We start from the raw sequence: 20,185 nt of genomic DNA, 5'->3' as shown, positions 1-20,185 counted from the left end.
ATTTTATATAAATACCATGATCCTTAACTTTTTTGGTTCAGAATATTAACAGCAATAAGGAGAATAAGGAGCAAATACGAATCTACTCAAATTTTTATGCAATATAGTCAGCCATATTACAGCTAAATAATGCAGCACGGACATATCGGGTCAGACAAACCAGTGGTTGATATTATGAGCACCAGACCATGTCACAATCCTACAACACAATCATTTTAGTCAATTCTCACAACCAAGTTAGATTATTGAAAACCCATTTCATAATGAGTGAGTGAGTGAGAGTGAGAATGGTTGTACGCCGCCTTTAGCAATATTCCAGCAATATCATTGCTGGGGACACCAGAAATGGGCTTCACACATTGTACCCGTGTTGAGAATCAAACCCGGGTCTTCAGTATGACGAGCAAACGTCTTAACCACAAGGCTACCCAACAGACACAATTTTCTATATTTTTCTATACTGAGGATTGCTCCCAAGAATATCGTTCCTATGTCCATTTTGTTATGAGTGAGTGAGTATGGTTTTACACTGCTTTTAGCAATATTCCAGCAATATTACAGCAGGGGACACAAAAATGGGCTTCACTCATTGTACTCATGACGAGCGAACGCTTTAACCACTAGGCTACCCGACCACCCCCATTTTGTTATGAAAGAAAGAAAATAGTAAGTATCCTATTCGTATTGAAGTAACAGTATTAGTAAAGAACAAACATTGTATGTTCCACACTCCTAAACATCTAGATAAGACAGAGATTAGTTCAATACCTGTCCCGACAGTCAATATTGAATTTGATATATTAATCACTACAGTGTACAAGGACAGTTTGGCTCAACGACGCCACCAAAATATTACATGACAGGGAGGGATTTATCTAGAATGCTCAGAGGCTGATATTCAACCCCAACAGCTATTAAAAATCCATAAAAAAATTCCGAAATCATGTTTATGAAGAACTATTAACTAAGCTTCGGCTTTGTAGAGATAACCTGTATTTCACTGACAACAGGTCCTAGGAAGCGGTTATAATGCTTAGTTTTATATAACTGCAATCCATACAATCCCCCAAAATAATGTTAAAATACAGTAAACTACGGTTATAACGAACACGCTTATAACGAACTGACGGATATAACGAACTACTTTTTTGGTCCCGACTATTTGCTGTAGTTATGCTGTATATATGCTTATAACGAACTACGGTTAAAACGAACTAAAATTAGTAGTCCCTTTGAGTTCGTTATAACCGTACTTTACTGTACCTCTGAATTTGATTAAATAAGAACTTTATATAAATCCCAATTTTGACCAAAATAACCAGTTTCCCCCCCAATTTGCCAGCCAGGGATACTTAGTTTAGAAGCCTAAATACATCCTGACATGATGCATCAACTTTTTGTTTCAGCAACATTCCAGGTATATGACGGCGGTCTGTAGATAATCGAGTCTGAACCAGACAATCCAGTGATCAATATCATGTGCATCGATCCACGCAATTGGGATACGATGACATGCTTTAACCAAGTCAGCGAGCCTGACTACCTGATCCCATTAGTTGCCTTTTACGACAAGCATAGTTGCCTTTTACGACAAGCATGGGTTGCTGAAGACCTATTCTACCCCGGATCTTCACGGGTCGATGCACCAACTCATACATCAGGTTTTAACGACAAAATATTTGAATACACCAAAAAATAAACATATGAGAAAACCATACACCCAAGCAAGTGTTTAGAGGCATCTATCATGCCTACATGTCTACATGAGAGTGAGATTGGTGTGACGCCACTTCGAACAGTGTTCAGTAATATCCTGGCATGTCAGTTTCAGTGTGAGAAAAGACTTAAGTGATGCAGATTCAGTCGAACCTACGATCAGCGGATCCTGACATCTAAGGGACACAACTCTGGACAAGTTGAATGACTGCTAGAAGGTCCTTAGACCTCCAGCAAGAGACTGATCCAGGGTTCATACAGCTATGGAACACAAAAATTCAAGGCTTTTCAAGGCTTTCAATTGTCATGTTCAAGGCTTTTGAAGTTGGGTTATTACCCTTAGTCTGTCAATATTGTTTTATAATCCAGCCTGTTATATATTAGTCAAGAGACCTGAAAAGCAGTATGAAAATCACTAATTTTCCAACTAGATTCATTTTCATAACCAACAAATAAAATAAACTGTCATGAATTTGAATACTTTTAGAAACAAGTATATGTTATTTTGTACAAATTCAAGGCTTTTCAAGCTATTTTGGTGATTTTCAAGGCTTTTCAAGGTTGACACTAAAATCAAGGCTTTTCACGAGTGACATAAAAAAGGCCTTTTCAAGCCTGTATGAACCTTGCTGATCTGGCTACACGGGCTGAAGCCTGTAAGTGTGTGAATAGCTAATAAGTTATTGAATAGGTACATACCGTATTCGACGTAATAAGCGCCCCGCTCTAATAAGCGCCCACAGCGATATTTGCTAATATATTGGCTAGTGAACAATCCCAATTAGCACCCCTTCCCATTGTTCAATGTACACAAGACTTATTTATTTGTGTATAATACGTGTGTCATATGCATCCTTAATTATGGGAAAAATAAATCTGTCGTATATAAAGATTTCAGGCTGTCAGCATAAACCACGAAATTTATGATCTTTCAACTCTGTTGTTTTTCACCAAAATAATATTCTAATAAGAGCCCCCTATTTCTAATTTTGAGAGCGCCCTGGGGGCTTATTACGTCGAATACGGTATGCTCAGCTCTAACCTTTTCTTATTGCTTGGATCACGAATCCGCCTGCTCCAATGTTTGAAAAGTGAAAAAAATATATAAATTAATTTGGATTGATTGTTTTATTTCGATTGAATTCACAAACAGTTTCTTAACCTTAGGGACCAACCATTTAACATTCTGGACCGCTGGAAATTTCTAAAAATCATTTGTTTCAGAATATACACAAAACATTGAGTTGCCATGATACACTCACAAAATATTATTTGCTGGAAATGTATGAAATACAAAAATGTGTTGTGGAAAAAATTGTTAATCTCTTTTCAAAGAAATATATCTCACACCTCCAATGATTATTAAATGGTAAGTCCCTCAGGACCAGGAACAGCCCTGGAAGATTCATTTGTGCTCAAAGAGACAAAAGCCTGGACATAAGAGTGAGATAAATGTCTCCAGGTACAGTTTTCAGTATTGCCTCAAATAATCTTAAACTGCTACTACAGTGCCCATTTGAACTTCAGTTTTCTCATATTCAGCTTAGAAATAATCCGTGATCCAAGTGATAAAAAAATATATATACATAGTCTAAGTGTGGCACACCACTGTGTCCTGTTCTGAACTCAACATGCCTTCATCATTAATAAGGATGCTAGAAGTCACAGTATAAACACTACCTTCAGTGCAATGGCGACCTATCACTTCACATTTTAACCCCTACTGATTCGATCTGATCATGTTGACGTGCATGTCAATTGGAAGCAAAATCATCTTTGTCATCCTTTGTTTGGACAGAATTTAATTATCCCTGTGTTATGGGTTTTCAAACACTTAAGAAACATTCGTAGTTTGTCTTTTTCTAATCACGAGAACAACTGTAAAACATCTCACTCAGGTATAAAAGACGACTTTGTCATCATCTGAGTATTTACAATGTCTGTGTGACAACACACCCCTGGCTATAGCTCATGTAATCGCGATAAACATGGCTGTCCGAAAATGTATGATGTCCGAAAACCTATGATCCGACAATCCTTGTTCTACTGATTCCCTTGTCACACTTCAGCCATTTTCCAGAAAAAAAAACTCAACAAAAAAACAAATAAATGTGTGGGAAAAAAAGTCGTGTAAAGTAACCTTTCATCTCAAAATTAACAGATATACTGACATTTTGACTGCTCTCTCCCATGGGCTAGACTTGATGTAAAAGGACAACAAACACCACCCTCTACCCAAACATCCAACAGAAGCCGCTTGCTATTAATAAGAACGTATGGTAATAGGCACAATACAGTTACAAAGTCACTGATTTTTTAAATTTAAGAGATTATTATATATTCTCCCATCTGTCTTCAGGAATTTAGGGCCAAAAGTGTCTGAAACAAGCAATCAAATTTACCTGCGCTTATATCAAATTTACCTGAGTTTACTCAAAATGAATGTCATGACAGGTATCATGAATAAATCACATGGAAGACATGGCATGATGACTTGGATGTGTATGTCCAGTTGCCATCAGCCGGCTACACTTACTTCATGAGGTCTGTGAAAGCCCAGCCGTCCACCCAGTTCTCCACGAACGTTGCACCCTGCCGCTGTGTCACGAACTGCCCTAATCTCAACCGGTTCTCCATACACTTCTGTCTTGTCTCTTTTTTCACTAATGTACTCTGAAAGACAAATTGCATTGAGTGAGTGAGTGAGTGAGTGAGTGAGTGAGTGAGTGAGTGAGTGAGTGAGTGAGTGAGTGAGTAAATATGGTATTACGCCGCTTTTAGCAATATTCCAGCAATATCACGGTGGGGAACACCAGAAATTGGCTTCACACATTGTACCCAAGTCGGGAATTGAACCCAGGTCTTCGGCGTGACGAGCGAACGCTTTAACAACTAGGCTACCCGACCGTCCCGTGTTTGAGAGAGTTAAATGCTGTTTTAACAGTATTTCTGTCATCATTATCAAGGGCTTTCAGTCCTTCCCCTCACTGAAGCACATATAGTACATGTGATGTCACCTCAGTTCACCCAGCAGTGAAGGGGTACCCGGTAGGATGACATGGTTACATAACTTAACCTTTTGGCTTGGGTTGTATACTCCCTAGGAAGCTGAGAAACTATTTGTTTATTTAACGCTGCACTCAGCAGTATTACAGCTATATGACAGCGGTCTGTAAATAATCGAGCCTCTACAGACAAACCAGTGATTAATATCATGAGCATCTATCCACACAATTGGGATCAATGACATGCTTCAACGGTTATTCTCCTCTTACGACAAGCATAGTTGCTTTTTACGGCAAGCATGGGTTGCTGAAGACCTATTCTACCCCGGATCTTCACATGTCAGTTGCATGAGACCACACTTCATTGAAAACATGTTAGCTCAGTGATTCTGGCCAAGACCGTTAACCATCGCAGTTAAACCCAAAGCATTGAATATTTTGACCCCACCATATCCATCCACATCATGGCAAACTGTAAATAATCACACACAGACCAGACAAACCAGTGATGGAAAACATGAGCACAGGTCGCGATGACACAGACAGCAGCTCTTACAACAAGCACTTGCGGTGTGGGACCAACTCTTGCCTAGAATTCTCACAGAGGATCACAAGGACAAGTCACTTGTCAGTCCTGGAACTCAGTACTCCCGGATCAGTTGAGGTTTAACAATCTTGAGCCTCACCTTTTCTATAAGTAAAGACTTGTTGACCTCCAAACATTTCTGCAAATTTTCTTTGTGTTTTTCTAAAAGTTTTTGTTGAGCTGTTAACTGCCTCCTGAGCTCATCATTTTGCTGAAAAAGTAATAACATGGCCATCTAAAACATTGGTACTGTCACGGCTATCACAAAACACATGCATCACACATAGCACATAATGAGAAGGAGTCCATTCATAAAAATTCATATGGTTCTCACCAATATTCTGGGGTTTTTTTTATCGTTTCATGCCACACTCAGCAGTATTCCATCAATATGGGAGCAGTCTTAGTAATCGAGTCTGGACGAGAGAATCCAGTGATTGACATCATGAGCATCAATACATGCAATTGGAATACGATGACATGCATCAACCAAGTCAGCAAGTCTGACCACCAGATCCTGTAAGTCGCCTCTTACGACAACCACAGTCGCCTTTTACAGCAAGCATGGTTGCTTAAGACCTATTCTACCCAGGATTTTTACAGGTCCAACCAATATACCAGCTACATGGCAGCAGCCTGGAAATAATTATGTCTGGACCAGCCAATCCAGTGATTGATATCATGAGCACCGATCCCTGCAGAAGGGTTAATATGACAGGTAATTAACCAGAATTAACCACCTTATCAGAGCTTACGACAAGATTAGGTTGAAGGGGACCTAGTCCTCATAGTTCCTAAGTTGGCTCTTATAACTAGCAATGTGGTGTTGGGTACACATTACCCCAACTCCCTATCCCCAAGGAATAAAGTGCATAGTTTGTTTGTTGCTTAACGCTGCACTCAGCAATGTTCCAGCTATATGACAGCGGTCTATAAATAATCGAGTGTGGACCAGACAATCCAGTGATGGACCTCATGAGCTTCGATCCACGCAACTGGGATCGATGACATGCATCAACGAAGCCATTGAGTACATGGTGATCACATCATATCTTGCAATACATACTGTAAATCTTGAAATTAACGCGAGCATGAATTAAATGCGAAAAATGCGAGTGGTCTTTGCTCGCATTTTTAAACATCGCATTTATATCAACAATAAGACATTTTGGATAGCAAAAATACCAACTTAGACATACGCTGATGTATTCCACATCACTGTTTATTGAGCAGCACTTGTATATAAAGTATATAAACAATGTCATTTAAACACTAATTACATCCTGTGAATTGTCACTGCTGGGGTCAAGACAAGAGTTCTACACACTTATGTCATCACTGATCACACCTGAAAGTCCAGACAGACACCACCCTTTGTTCTTTGCGACTGCGTAAAAGGCCGACACGAGCCAGCGCGCATGTATTGTTTTTGCGGAAGTACTTTACTCAGCGCTAATAAGCGGTGCTATTTGGTGTGTGATTGGATTAATTTTAAGGTTGGATTAAGGTGAGGATTCTAAACCTGACTGAGGACATATTTAGATAAAAATCAACTGATGCTTGAGAGGAGGGGTTGTCGCATTTTTTGCTAGGGTCCAGTGGTCGCATTCTTTTTAAGACGCATTAATTGCTCGATTTACAGTATCACATCAAGACTCAGGAAATATTACTCCTTGTTGCACAGATTGTGGCGACCATAAACTAACTTCCGTTATTACCTGTGGCCTATCTGCTCAGCACTTACCCGTATTAGGTCTTCTATTTTGGTATCTTTCTGTTCTATATCTGTTACAGACCGTGACTCCATCGAGTGGATGCTGGCCATTGACATGTCAGTCTGAAACGAACACTAATTCATATCACCCAACTATGCGATATTGGTCTGAGTGATGATATTTCATATCAACTAACAATGAGATATCAGTTTGAGATCAATAATATTTCACATCACCCAACCATTGGATATCAGTCTGAGTGATAATACTTCATATCAACCAACAACGAGACATCAGAGATCATATCAACCAATATTGAGACATCAACTGACATGCAAGCAGACAAGTCACTGAGTCTGACCAACCAATACACAAAAATGACACATTCTAAGCATCTGATCCTCATTTCATTCAGCTTGGGGTATCAGGGACCAATGTGCCCATGGATGTACATAACTAGAATGGTTTTGGTTTTGGTTTTGGTTTTGGTTTGGTTTGTTGTTAAACGCCGCACTCAGCAATATTCCAGCTATATGCTTTCGGCTTGTAAATAATTGAATCTGGACCAGATATCCAGTGATTGATATTGTGAGCAACGACCCATGCTATGGAAAGGGCAGCACTGGATGGTGCCCTCTTTATCTGACAAACACAGGACCCTCAAACGATATTCAGTGCAAATTATTAAAATCAGACCTTCAAATTCCATACAATTCCACTCTTAAGTAAGTGAGTGAGTTAGTATGGTTTTATGCTGCTTTTAGCAATATTCCAGCATACACGGCGGGGGACACCAGTAATGGGCTTCACACATTGTACCCATGTCGGGAATCGAACCGGGATCTTCGGTGTGACGAGCGATTGCTTTAACCACTAGGCTATCTGACCACTTGAAGACCTGAGGATACCTGTTTAGGAGGTCGCAAACTTGGACATCACAATCTAAATGAAGGGTTAAGGAGCTAGTCAGATGTCAGCTTACTGGTACTTCCTTTTCTTATTTACATTCAGAACTGGCTGTTTAATTGATTTTTCAAGATACAGACATCATATCTGTAACTGATTGGCTGATAAGAAAGTACACCTGATGCGACTTCATACAGATTCTTTGTCAAATCTCCATGCAAAGATCCCATTACAGGTCACGCCAGAATGACCTTTCATCCGACCAATCAGAGTGTCGCTTGCCAGAATGGGAAAGAGACAGCTGGAATATGTTTTCAAATCGTGTAACCTTGAAAAGGTTAACATGTGGTATTCCAAAGACAGTTACGGGCTGTACATCTATCTCTCGCTTCAATGGGATAAACATTTGAAGCAGAAGACACTTGTCACAGCCATGGTGGGTACAGTCATACAATCTCGGCCATCTATTAGACATTCACGAATTTTCTTTTGATCAGTTTTCAAATTGAATTGATAGAGTTTCAAAGCGTAGTCTGGAATGGAGGTCGCGAGTTTCAAACAAGTGCCATACAGCTGAAGAAAGCTGCTTTCTGATTGCCCGATCTCGACTTCTTTTTAGTAATTTCACTGGTCTGTCAACATTCGCGAAAGGTCGTCCTGACTTGACCCATAATGGGATGTTTTCAGATCTTTGTTTAGCGGTAGCGAGAACTTTGATCTGATTTCAATGAGATTGTGAAAATCCTCATCTGTCAACTATACAAGGAGGTTGAGGGGGTGACTACGGGTGTTGTCTCCAACCCAAACCTCTCACGTGGACAAGTTCTTGTACACAAAATGGTTTTCAGGTGACAGTGATTCCACCCACATTTCTATACTATAAACAGATACATAAAAAAGAAGGACTGTGATACGGGATACAAATTATTCTTCAAAAGTATGCGACAGTGATAAGGAAATCATGCAAATAATTCCCTAACAACTACTCATGTCCCATTTTTTTTCAAAATCATTTCAAATATTTCAGTGAAATACTTTGGTCTTATGTTACCATGGAAATGATGTTAATATTTTCAGCCAATGAAATAGGTGGATGTGGTCAGGTGGAGGGATGACAGGTGACAAAACAACAAAAAGGAAAAAGGGGAGAATTTGAAAATATTTTGACCTGGGTGTCTGTGCCATTGTGAATGGTGTTAGGTGATCGATTCTGCCTCTTTGGCATCGGCATTTTAGAAACGTTGGCGCTGAACCGAGAAGGTGATGTCCTTTTCGGTAGCGCCTGATCCACATCCTCCTGATGAATAAAGAAATACAACATATTACCTACAGGTAAGACCAAAAATAGGTACATGGAACCCATGTGCAGGATCAAACCCCGGACTTAGGTGGGACAAACAAACACTTTGACTACTAGGCTACAACACTGACCTTATGAAACAGGACCCCAGTTTTCAAGTCAACTAACAATGTTCTGTTCCTATAATTTGTTCTAAAAAATTTTTCATCTCACGACTCGATGAAATTACATCAAAGAGAAAAGCAAAGTATCTGTCGATGTGCTGTGTCAAAGGACACTGGGGGGGCATGGGTGGCCCAGTCGTCTAAGGCCCCGCGATTCGCTGTGCAGAATTGTGTCCATTTGGCTCGCCAGAAACCTATGATTGTGGGTTCGAATCCTGGTTCACCCCGATTATGTTTCTAGGTTTGTCAGCACCATACCCGTGCTTGTGGGTTTCACCAAAGTGGTAAACGTCTGAGTGCCGCATCACTTCGGGCTGTCCTCCCACATTAAGCTGACACGCCGCCACATAACCGGAATATTGTTAAAAGTGCTGTTAAACCCAACTCACTCACTCACTCACTCAAAGGACACTGGCAATAAACCATCAGCCATTTCAGAATCTAGGACAAACAAAGTTATTCCACATCTTGTTTAAATCGTCACTCTTTGTAATCCTAGCTGCAGCATATCACTCCATTTAGTCCTAGCTGAAGTGTATCACTCCGTATAGTCCTAGATGAAGTGTATCACATGAATAGTCCTAGCTGAAGTGTATCACTCCGTATAGTCCTAGCTGAAGTGCGTCACTCTGTATAGTCCTAGCAGAAGTGTATCACTCCGTATAGTCCTAGCTGAAGTGCATCACTCTGTATAGTCCTAGCAGAAGTGTATCACTCCGTATAGTCCTAGCTGAAGTGTATCACTCTGTATAGTCCTAGCAGAAGTGTATCACTCCATTTAGTCCTAGCTGAAGTGTATCACTCCGTATAGTCCTAGCTGAAGTGTATCACTCCGTATAGTCCTAGCTGAAGTGTATCACTCCGTATAGTCCTAGCAGAAGTGTATCACTCCGTATAGTCCTAGCTGAAGTGCATCACTCTGTATAGTCCTAGCTGAAGTGTATCACTCCGTATAGTCCTAGCAGAAGTGTATCACTCCGTATAGTCCTAGCTGAAGTGTATCACTCCGTATAGTCCTAGCTGAAGTGCATCACTTCGTATAGTCCTAGATGAAGTGTATCACACGTATAGTCCTAGCAGAAGTGTATCACATGAATAGTCCTAGCTGAAGTGTATCACACGTATAGTCCTAGATGAAGTGTATCACACGTATAGTCCTAGCAGAAGTGTATCACTTCGTATAGTCCTAGCTGAAATGTATCACATGAATAGTCCTAGCTGAAGTGTATCACTCTGTATAGTTCTAGCTGAAGTGTATCACTCTGTATAGTTCTAGCTGAAGTGTATCACTCCGTATAGTCCTAGCTGAAGTGCATCACTTCGTATAGTCCTAGATGAAGTGTATCACACGTATAGTCCTAGCTGAAGTGTATCACTCCGTATAGTCCTAGCTGAAGTGTATCACTCTGTATAGTTCTAGCTGAAGTGTATCACACATATAGTCCTAGATGAAGTGTATCACACATATAGTCCTAGCTGAAGTGTATCACTCCGTATAGTCTTAGCTGAAGTGTATCACTCTGTATAGTCCTAGCTGAAGTGTATCACTCCATATAGTCCTAGCTGAATTTTATAACTAAATAGTCCAAGCTTATGCATATCACTCTGAAAAGTCCTAGTTGAAGTTTATCACATTATATATAGTCAGCAGATGTGTAACACAGTGTCTAGCCCTATTTGAAGTCTATCACACTGTATATAGTCAGCAGATTTGTAACAATGTGTCTAGCCCTAGTTGAAGCCTATCACACTGTATATAGTCACACTGTACAGTCTGAGGTATATGGCCTGTTGTCCCACCTGTGCGCCCTTGGAGCAGCTGTACACAGGCCTCACAGGGTAGCTCGGAATAATGTCAGAGTTGCATGTCGATGAAGACTGGGGGGACGCTGCCAAATAACTCTGGAACAAACAAAACAAGCATGAAATATTCATATCCCCCCAAACATGACATGTCTGGTTGTGTGCAAGGCATTAGCCCCAGTGAACTATGTTCACTGGCCCTTTATGTAAATGGCTCTAATTGCAAGCACTAAAAAAGCTGTTGCCATGGAAACTCAAAAAATAATTTTTTTAAAATTCCCAAACTATCAAAAGGCTCAAGTTCACAACTCGAACCTATCAATGTGCCAAGTTTGGTGAAGACTTCTCTCATGGTTTTTCAGTTATGCTCTGGAAACGAAACGTGATGGAAGGACGGAATGACGGCACCCATTCCTTCCTATATCCCCATTCCGCTTGGTTTGAGTTTTTGGCTGCTGAATAGAGCAATAACTGGGTTGTGATGTTTATGATCATAGTGATGTATGTTCTTCCGATCAGGTAAATTGGACAAACACACCTACTTATGTTTAAAAAGCATTCTTCCAGTTGGCACACTTACCAAGGGTACACTGAAACATTTTTACGAGTGCACACGTGTAATCAAATACATTTGTACCCCTAAAAGGGTAGGTGCATCACGTATCAGTGAATCGTGACTAGTGGTGGGACGTTACATCGATGCATCGGTGGATCGCGATATTTCAGTTCCCAATACAAGTATCGATCACAGTTGCACACTTTTAATGTAAAAAGTATCTATTCTTAAATGAAACGTATTCTTTACTAAATTATACCAAATACTAATTAGTAGTGAAAAATTTAATATTTTCATCCATTGTGCCATACTTGACACTGCCACTGTAATCATCAGTGTGCCAGGTATTTGAATAGCCTGTCTATGAAAATATGTGTTACGCACGTCAGATATGAGCACATACAAGTATTGTGATATGTATCGGATCATGAGCAAGGTATCCTGATATGTATCGGATCGCACAGTTGGTGTATTGTCCCAGCCCTAATCGTGACACAAGTCATTTGGTACTATATGATAGACAGCGAAGATCACCCAATTATTACAGATCTTTACGATCAGCTGCTAAAGCTTATTCTGGAAGTGAAATTACATGTTAAACATTGATTACAGAAAACTATGTTCATAACAAACACGCATATAAGGTGAGGTGAGGGGAAATGGGGTTTAACATCGTGTCCAAGATTATTGCACTTATATAGCAACGTGCACTAGTCCGGACTGATGCCGATTTATAGAGATACCAGCCGACCAGTCCTTGTTTTAGCCCCTTAATGCCGAGCGCCAGACAGGGTAACAGCAAGTACCATTTTTTAACGTCTTTTGGTATGACCCAGCCTGGGATTGAACCCAGGACACTCTTCCACTAGACCACGGAGGTGGTCTTGAGATTGTCATAACCGAGATATACTGTATATTAAGAATGACATATGATATAGAGATTATCATCCATGTTTATTTCCGTCTTATAAATATTATATATTGGGAATTAATGTTTTAGGAATTAGGAATTAACACGTAAGTTGTTTTAGTATGGAAGAAGACGACTTACTGTGGCAGCCTGCGGGGAGGGGGACTTGGCTCCGGAAGGGGGGATAATACTGCGACTAGGAGACTGGCTCTGCTGCAAACACAATATCATCATCAACAACTGCATAACCAAGCCATCTTGACAGACTGGTTGAGAGTCCCCAATACAATGGCGACTCATGCATGAAGTTCAAATTTTAGACTAAGGAACCAATACTGATATGAAACAAGTTGTGTTAAATATAACAATCAACAAACAAATATTAGAAGTATTTGAATGAAATCATGGGAAATCATAAATAATAACTATCAAATAACATACACTGAACAAATTAAGTTTGGCATATTTTTGGTATATTTTTATGAAATATATGCTCAGTCATTACAGAGCACTATACCACAATATCCCAAAAGTATTCCTGATTCCCATCTACATGTCTTTTCATCATGTTTGAATGTTCTCCCAATGACAGAGAGCTTACATACTTTTTGTGAGAAATAGAAGTTTTATATGGTCACTGCTTCAAGGTAACAATCTTAAAATATCTTAAATACCTTGAAATACTCGTTTATCTTTTTGCCATTTGCTTCTGAGCGACCACTCTTTGGAACACCTAAAACACAAGGGACATTCATTAATTACATGGAAACAGAAAAATGAGTGAGTGAGTGAGTGAGTTTGGTTTTATGCCGCTTTTAGAAATATTCCAGCAATACCACGGCAGGGAACGCCAGAAATGGGCTTCATACATTGTACTCATGTCAGGAATTGAACCCTGGTCTACGACATGACGAGTGAACGCTTTAACCATTAGGCTACCCTACTGCCCCTCCAGAAGCAACAATCCATGCAGAGGAGGACCCACCAGTCCCAGACAAATTCTGCAATTTCTTGATCATGGAAAGATTTCCATCTAATGTAACTAACTGCAGAATTGCAGAAAAAAGCGTAATTTGCCCTTTTAGTCGTCAATTAGTACACTAATTTTCAATATTTTCATGCTTTTCTATACAATTTTTATAAAAGAGGAATGACCCACAATCCGAGCAGGATCACAAACTATCTTTGCAGGATGACCAACTATCCTTGCAGCATGACAACTATCCACACAGGTGATCCACTATCCACAAAGATGACCCACTATCAAGGCAGGATGACCCACTATCCACACAGGATGACCCACTATCCACACAGGATGACCCACTATCCTTGCAAGAAGACCCACTATCCACGCAGGATGACCCACTATTCACGCAGGATGACCCACTATCCATGCAGGATGACCCACTATTCACGCAGGATGACCCACTATCCATGCAGGATGACCCACTATCCGTGCAGGATGACCCACTATCCATGCAGGATGACCCACTATCCGTGCAGGATGACCCACTGTCTGTGCAGGATGACCCACTATCCATGCAGGATGACCCACTATCCACGTAGGATGACCCACGCAGGATGACCCACTATCCATGCAGGATGACCCACGCAGGATGACCCACTATCCGTGCAGGATGACCCACTATCCATGCAGGATGACCCACTATACATACAAAGGAATGACCCACTATACAACTATTTGTAGATGAATCAATTGGTATGTGTAGTATCAATTTTGAAGTAAATGACTGCACTGAGTCCAAATTGCACTGGGTCAAAGTCTCATAATAATAAACATAATCAGGGCGAACCGGGATTCGAACCCACAATCATAGGTTTCTGGCGTGCCCAAGACACACAACTCTGCACAGCAAATCACGGTGCGTTAGAAGACTGGGCCACCCATGCCACATGTTGGTTTATGAATATTGTGATGCCGAATGATGTGACGTGTTTTGTTGTAGATAAATGTGGACTGGCAACTTTTTAACGTTACTGGTAATGTCCAGAGACTTGTGAGACCAGCTGTCTTGCTGAAATTAATCTGAATTTTATTTACTGAATACACACTACCTCCTGCGTCACACAACAAACAAAGTCTGACTCACCACCTTCATCGGTTACTGTCTTCCGTTTCCGTTTCCTCTCCGACGGCGTCCGAGACTTGTCGGGGGTGTGGACCTGGGCCTAGAAATATAGTGAGTGAGTGAGTGAGTATGGTTTTACGCCGCTTTTAGCAATATTCCAGCAATATCTCGACAGGGGACACCAGAAATGGGCTTCACACATTGTACCCATGTCGGGAATCAAACCCGGGTCGAGTGAACGCTTTAACCACAAGGCTACCAGACTGCCCCCAAGAAATAGAGCAAAACATGTATCACGTCAACAAACATTTAACCCTGGGTGAGCATTTGTCTCATGCTACCTTTGAGAAGTAAGTCAGGCTGTATATCAAGGCTACAATGCAACGCAGTGTCATAAACTGAAGGGGGAACCCGATGGTTCCTTAAGGCCTGAATTAAGGGACTTAAAATAATTAAAACAAGAGTCTGCCACTAACGTAGCTATATCCCCCGCCCCTGTTGCAGAATTATTTACATAATTAAATCTGAAAAAACCCTAACCTTTTTTAACCAAGGTGGAACTTTTCATGGAAATTGTAAAAAAAAGAAGAGTTTCGAACCTAAGTCCATCTTGCTGCCATGGAAACGTACAAAAATAAAAAATTCTAAAATTTCTAAATAGCAAAAGGCACCAGTTTAGCATGTACCTGACAGACCTGCAAAGTTTGATGAAAAAATATTGAACGGTTTATGAGTTATGCTCCGGAAACGAACCCTACCCTCACAGAACCTAAGTCCATCTTGTTGCCATCGGAACGTAAAGAATAAAAAGTTCTAAATATATTATCAATGACACAATTTTTATAGCGATAATAGTAAATATTTCTTCCCGTCGACGATAATTACAATTATCAACCTTTTTTGCCAGCCCTAGTATTGAATAGAACTTTCAACAAGACAGTTATGCCAGCTTTTTGCTACCGGGCAGGCAGCTAATTCAGAAACTGCTTTGCACATCTGTCTGTGAAACCAGGAAAGCAAGTTGCCCTTGTCGAATACTGTATATTGACTGACACGTGTCAACGGAGTTACCTCCCCTACTCACCTCTTCATCTCTGTCTATTGAGCCAGCACTGAGGTTGCTGTTTTCCTGTTGCTGCTGTTGTTGCTGTGGTGTTGGCTGAGGATGATGCTGGGGGTGAAGCTGTTGAGTCTGCGGGGGGAGGGTCCCACCAACAACCGGGTGGTGTGGGGGGACACCCACAGTCAAGGGCTGGAACTGTAAAGGAACAAAAAGAATCTTTACTATTCCTTGTGTAATCTAGGACAGCTATTGAGCTAATTATTGTGGCATGGTAGGCGATATTATCGCGTTAATTAATTTATAATGGATCATAATAGTGCATGCTTACTAACCTATTAAATATTTCATACGCAAAATGTTTCTTGTTCTTTGTCCACCTGTTTTGACACATCAATTAGGATTGATCAATGCCGATTTTCTTTACCGAGTTTGGTAAACAAAAAACCTGTCAGTTACGACTCAACAGCGGGAAACTCTATATTACAGCAGTTTCACTATTTTGTTGTGTAATACATCACTTCCTGTTTTGGATTATGCGTAATCAGTTTGCATATGACCTTGGTTGGGTCATTTACCAGTCAAGGGACATCATCCAAACAAACAGAATCCTTTCTCACCATTTTCGAATGGGTAAAACACTCCAGACACTATCATAAAAACGTGTATACTTGGGTGTAGCCAGGACATACTGTAACAACTCCTGTATTCCATCAAGCGATGACATATTGTGCTAAGATTTGCAGAAGTTCACAGTCAACAGGGAGTGTTTACCTTAACAACCAGATCAACATTTTGACCGGGTAGCATGGGTAGGAAGTGCTCTGCTTCAGTAAATTGGATGTCAAATATTGTGTACATTTTTCAGTAATTGCATCTCAAAAGTACAGGTGCTTTTATCAAGATTTGTTGTTTTCTAAGTCTTGAACTGTCAAAGCAATTAGTGATCTGCCATAACACCTTATCAATATAGTATTGAAAAAAGGTCGATTATAGTGATGTTGACAGTCATATTACATTGATTTATCTAGACCTGATCAGAGGCCGATAGTCAACTCATTAAAAATTCTCAAAATGGATTCCCAGGAACTCAATTTTTTCCAATTCATGTAACTAATAACTAATATTATGTCTTTCTAGATATAACCTGTATTTTTTTTCCACTGATATCAGGACCACTAAATAGGTAGAGGTGTTATTACTTATTTGCATATATTACGTTGAATGCAATCTCTGAAGAAAATAAGAAATCAAAATATTTTACAAAATAAACAAACAAAAAAATCTCGGACGGACATAGGTAAATCTAGTTCTCTCATAAACAGGGCCATCAGACAGTTCACAAGTGGATAAAAAACCCAGAGCTGTCTCTTTGCGGAATGCAACGAGCCAGTAATCACGGGGAGACAAAAAACATAAATACATTCATAATAAAAGTATATCATGTCTTCTTTGGTAATAAATTGAACATTATATAATTGTTCATGTCATACTAGGTTTACAACATCAGTGCCTAAATTCCGGTATTTAGACACTCGTGTCATAAACATTGTATGACATGAACAATCATATAATATCCTCTATATATTTGGAGCTTAATTGTCTGGACTTGCTACAAGCAATTAGTACTACCAGTGCACTGTCAGCTAAAGGTTCAGCGAACTGGTTTCTCTACATTCATTCAAATTACAGAGGGTAAATTCGAAAATGAAACTAACCATTCCCGTCGTGAATAATAGAGAAGTAGGGATGAAAGCAAGGGAATATTTCAGAACAAATCTTCAAATCTTCGCTCTTGCTTGGGAAATACAAGAATTCTGACACCCATTTAATAAAATCCATATGACACACATGTGAGTATAATAATTTCTGTATTACCCTTTATTTCTTAATCCTTTCAAGCTCCCCTTTAGAAAAATGCACTGATCACCACGACTGTCCTAGAAAACCACAATTTGTGGAATGACATCAACAGTCTTCGGCTATGACGTCACTTCTAGTGTGATGTCCTACCCAGGGTTCACACATGTATTCCATGAAGAGCGTCCGCCCGGAGTGCGGAAGGCCAGGGGTTCGATCCCGACCGTGTCATACCAAAAGACGTTAAAAGATGGTACTTGTTGTTACCCTGTCTGGTGCTCGGCATTAAGGGGCTAAAACAAGGACTGGTCGGCTCGGAATCAGTATACTGTGTCTGAGTGGGGTATTCATGTTAAACTGCGGCATGGTATCTCAGTGAGCTAGCACTATAAATCGGCATCAGTCCGGACTAGTTCAAGCAGCCACACACACACACACGTGCATGCACATCGCTATATAAGTGCAATAATCTTGGAAGTGACGTTAAACCCCATTTCACCACACCTCACCTATTCAATGAAGAGTGATGAACCTGCCATGTCCTAAATCCAGGTCAACACACTGACATCCTGGGGCACAAGCCAGTCTGGCAAAACACCAGGTTGAAACCTGACCTAGCTAATCAGGGGGACAAACAAATGGAAGGGAGGAACATGTGATCGGTTGTTTTTCAATCATTCGTTCATTCATTCATTCATTCATTCATTCATTCATTCATTTTGTATGTCTGTATGTGCGTGCGTGGGTGCGCATGCATGTTAACTAGTCTGTATACAATCGACCTAGGAAAGGGCCTCCCTACATAAATGTATTCTACTAGTGTTGCGTGCATAATACACGTATACAATCAGCTTTAATTTTATTTCACAATATCTCTGCGTATGATTGAAATATTTAGCTGTTATTTCACAAGTACAGTTTACGTTGGTCTGCCCTAACCTAACATTGTATTTTGGCATTACTTTCAGTATACTTTAGTTTTATTTTATTACCGTCTTCAACGATATTTGCAAATATACTGGCTAGTGAACAATCCCAATTAGCTCCCCTTCCAATAGTTCAATGAACACAAGACTTATTTATTCATGTATAATACGCACTCGAGTCTTATATGCACCCTTAATTATGGGAAATTAAATTCTGAAAAAATATATCTGTGGTTCATAAACATTTCAGACTGTCAGCAGAAACCACAAAATTTACGATCTTTCAATTCTGTTGTTTTTCACCAAAATAATATTCAAATAAGAGCCCCTATTTCTAATTTTGAGAGCGCCCTGGGCACTTATTATGTCAAATACGGTCACTAGGAGACTATGACCTTATGAGACTAAACCAAATAATACAAGACTCGGGGTTCAGACTTGTGGCTAAAGTCACAGACTGTTTGTCCATGTGGGTTTTATTGTTGTTTTATGTCAAGTCAGCAATATTCAACCTCCATGACGTCCTGTAAATAATGGAGTCAAACCTGACAAACAAATGATTAATATTGTGACTAATGTCGCACGTCAAGTCTGAGCACCGAATAAATTTAGACACCCCTTTCAACAACCAACAGAGTGGTAGGAACCTGTTCCGAAACAGGACCCATGAGGTAGGTCCAGCTACAGTAAACTACGGTTATAACGAACGCAAAGGGACTACTAATTTTAGTTTGTTATATCCATAATTCGTTATAAGCATATATACAGCATAACTACAGCATATAGTCGGGACTAAAATGTTAGTTCGTTATCTCCGTTAGTTCGTTATAAGCGTGTTCGTTATAACCGTAGTTTACTGTATATCATAGTACGCAGGGACAGAAGTACGCCTTGAAAGAACACCATGAGAAGTGTTTGTTTGTTTGTTTGTTTGCCAAATGCCGCACTCAGCGATGTTCCAGCTACATGTAAATAACCTAGTATGGACCAGACAATCCAGTGATTGACATCATGACAACATGTATCAATTAAGTCACCGATCCTGATCCCCCGATCCCCGTAGTCACCTATTACGACCTCTTTCAGATGTTAATCGTGGATGCATTGTAGATTTGAAATAGATCTTTGGCACAAACCCCACACACTATCAGCAACTCAACCATTGTATTTTGTTTGACTCTAGACAGTTATCCCCAGGACCATTGTCAGAACCATCAGTGAGTGAGTGAGTTGGGTTTATCGCTTCTTTTAACAGTATTCCAGTTATATCATGGCGTGTCAGCTTAATGTGGGAGGAAAGCCCGAAGTGATGCAGGTCTCAGACGTTTACGACTCCGGTGAGCACGAGCAAACCTAGAAATATAATCGGGGTGAACTGGGATTCGAACCCAAAATCATAGGTTTCTTGCTAGCCCAAGGGATTTGACTCTGCACAGCAAATTGCGGCGCATTAGACGACTGGGCCACCCATGCTCCCCCCCGAACCATCAGAGTGTACCAAATCTCTACTGTATTTTGATAAATACCTTGGACCCACTCAGATAAGATAAATAGAGAATCTCACCAGAGCGTCTTTTGATATCAAATA

General features: G+C 40.2%; 1 protein-coding gene across 7 annotated transcripts in view; it reads right to left on the bottom strand.

Annotated features, from left to right (window-relative positions):
- The window catches only part of LOC139464966 (serine/threonine-protein kinase tousled-like 2), a 54,765-nt gene that overhangs the window by 13,794 nt on the left and 20,786 nt on the right, over positions 1–20,185 (bottom strand). For 2 of the 7 annotated variants that reach the window (XM_071246599.1, XM_071246602.1), the window contains exons 3-12: positions 15,836–16,009; positions 14,773–14,851; positions 13,336–13,394; positions 12,803–12,874; positions 11,193–11,294; positions 9,097–9,225; positions 7,052–7,144; positions 5,408–5,518; positions 4,253–4,389; positions 2,759–2,791 (exon numbers count right to left, since the gene is read on the bottom strand). In XM_071246599.1, coding sequence (XP_071102700.1) covers positions 2,759–2,791; positions 4,253–4,389; positions 5,408–5,518; positions 7,052–7,144; positions 9,097–9,225; positions 11,193–11,294; positions 12,803–12,874; positions 13,336–13,394; positions 14,773–14,851; positions 15,836–16,009 — 989 coding nt within the window. The remainder of the gene's footprint in view (positions 1–2,758; positions 2,792–4,252; positions 4,390–5,407; positions 5,519–7,051; positions 7,145–9,096; positions 9,226–11,192; positions 11,295–12,802; positions 12,875–13,335; positions 13,395–14,772; positions 14,852–15,835; positions 16,010–20,185) is intronic. The other 5 variants (XM_071246601.1, XM_071246604.1, XM_071246600.1 and 2 more) reach the window with 4 other exon arrangements.

Source organism: Haliotis cracherodii, unplaced genomic scaffold (genome assembly GCF_022045235.1).
Source record: "Haliotis cracherodii isolate W230 unplaced genomic scaffold, xgHalCrac1.p SCAF_17, whole genome shotgun sequence".
Taxonomy (NCBI): domain Eukaryota; kingdom Metazoa; phylum Mollusca; class Gastropoda; order Lepetellida; family Haliotidae; genus Haliotis; species Haliotis cracherodii.
Note: the sequence above shows the minus strand (reverse complement) of the source record. Positions and strands in the feature narration are given on the sequence as shown.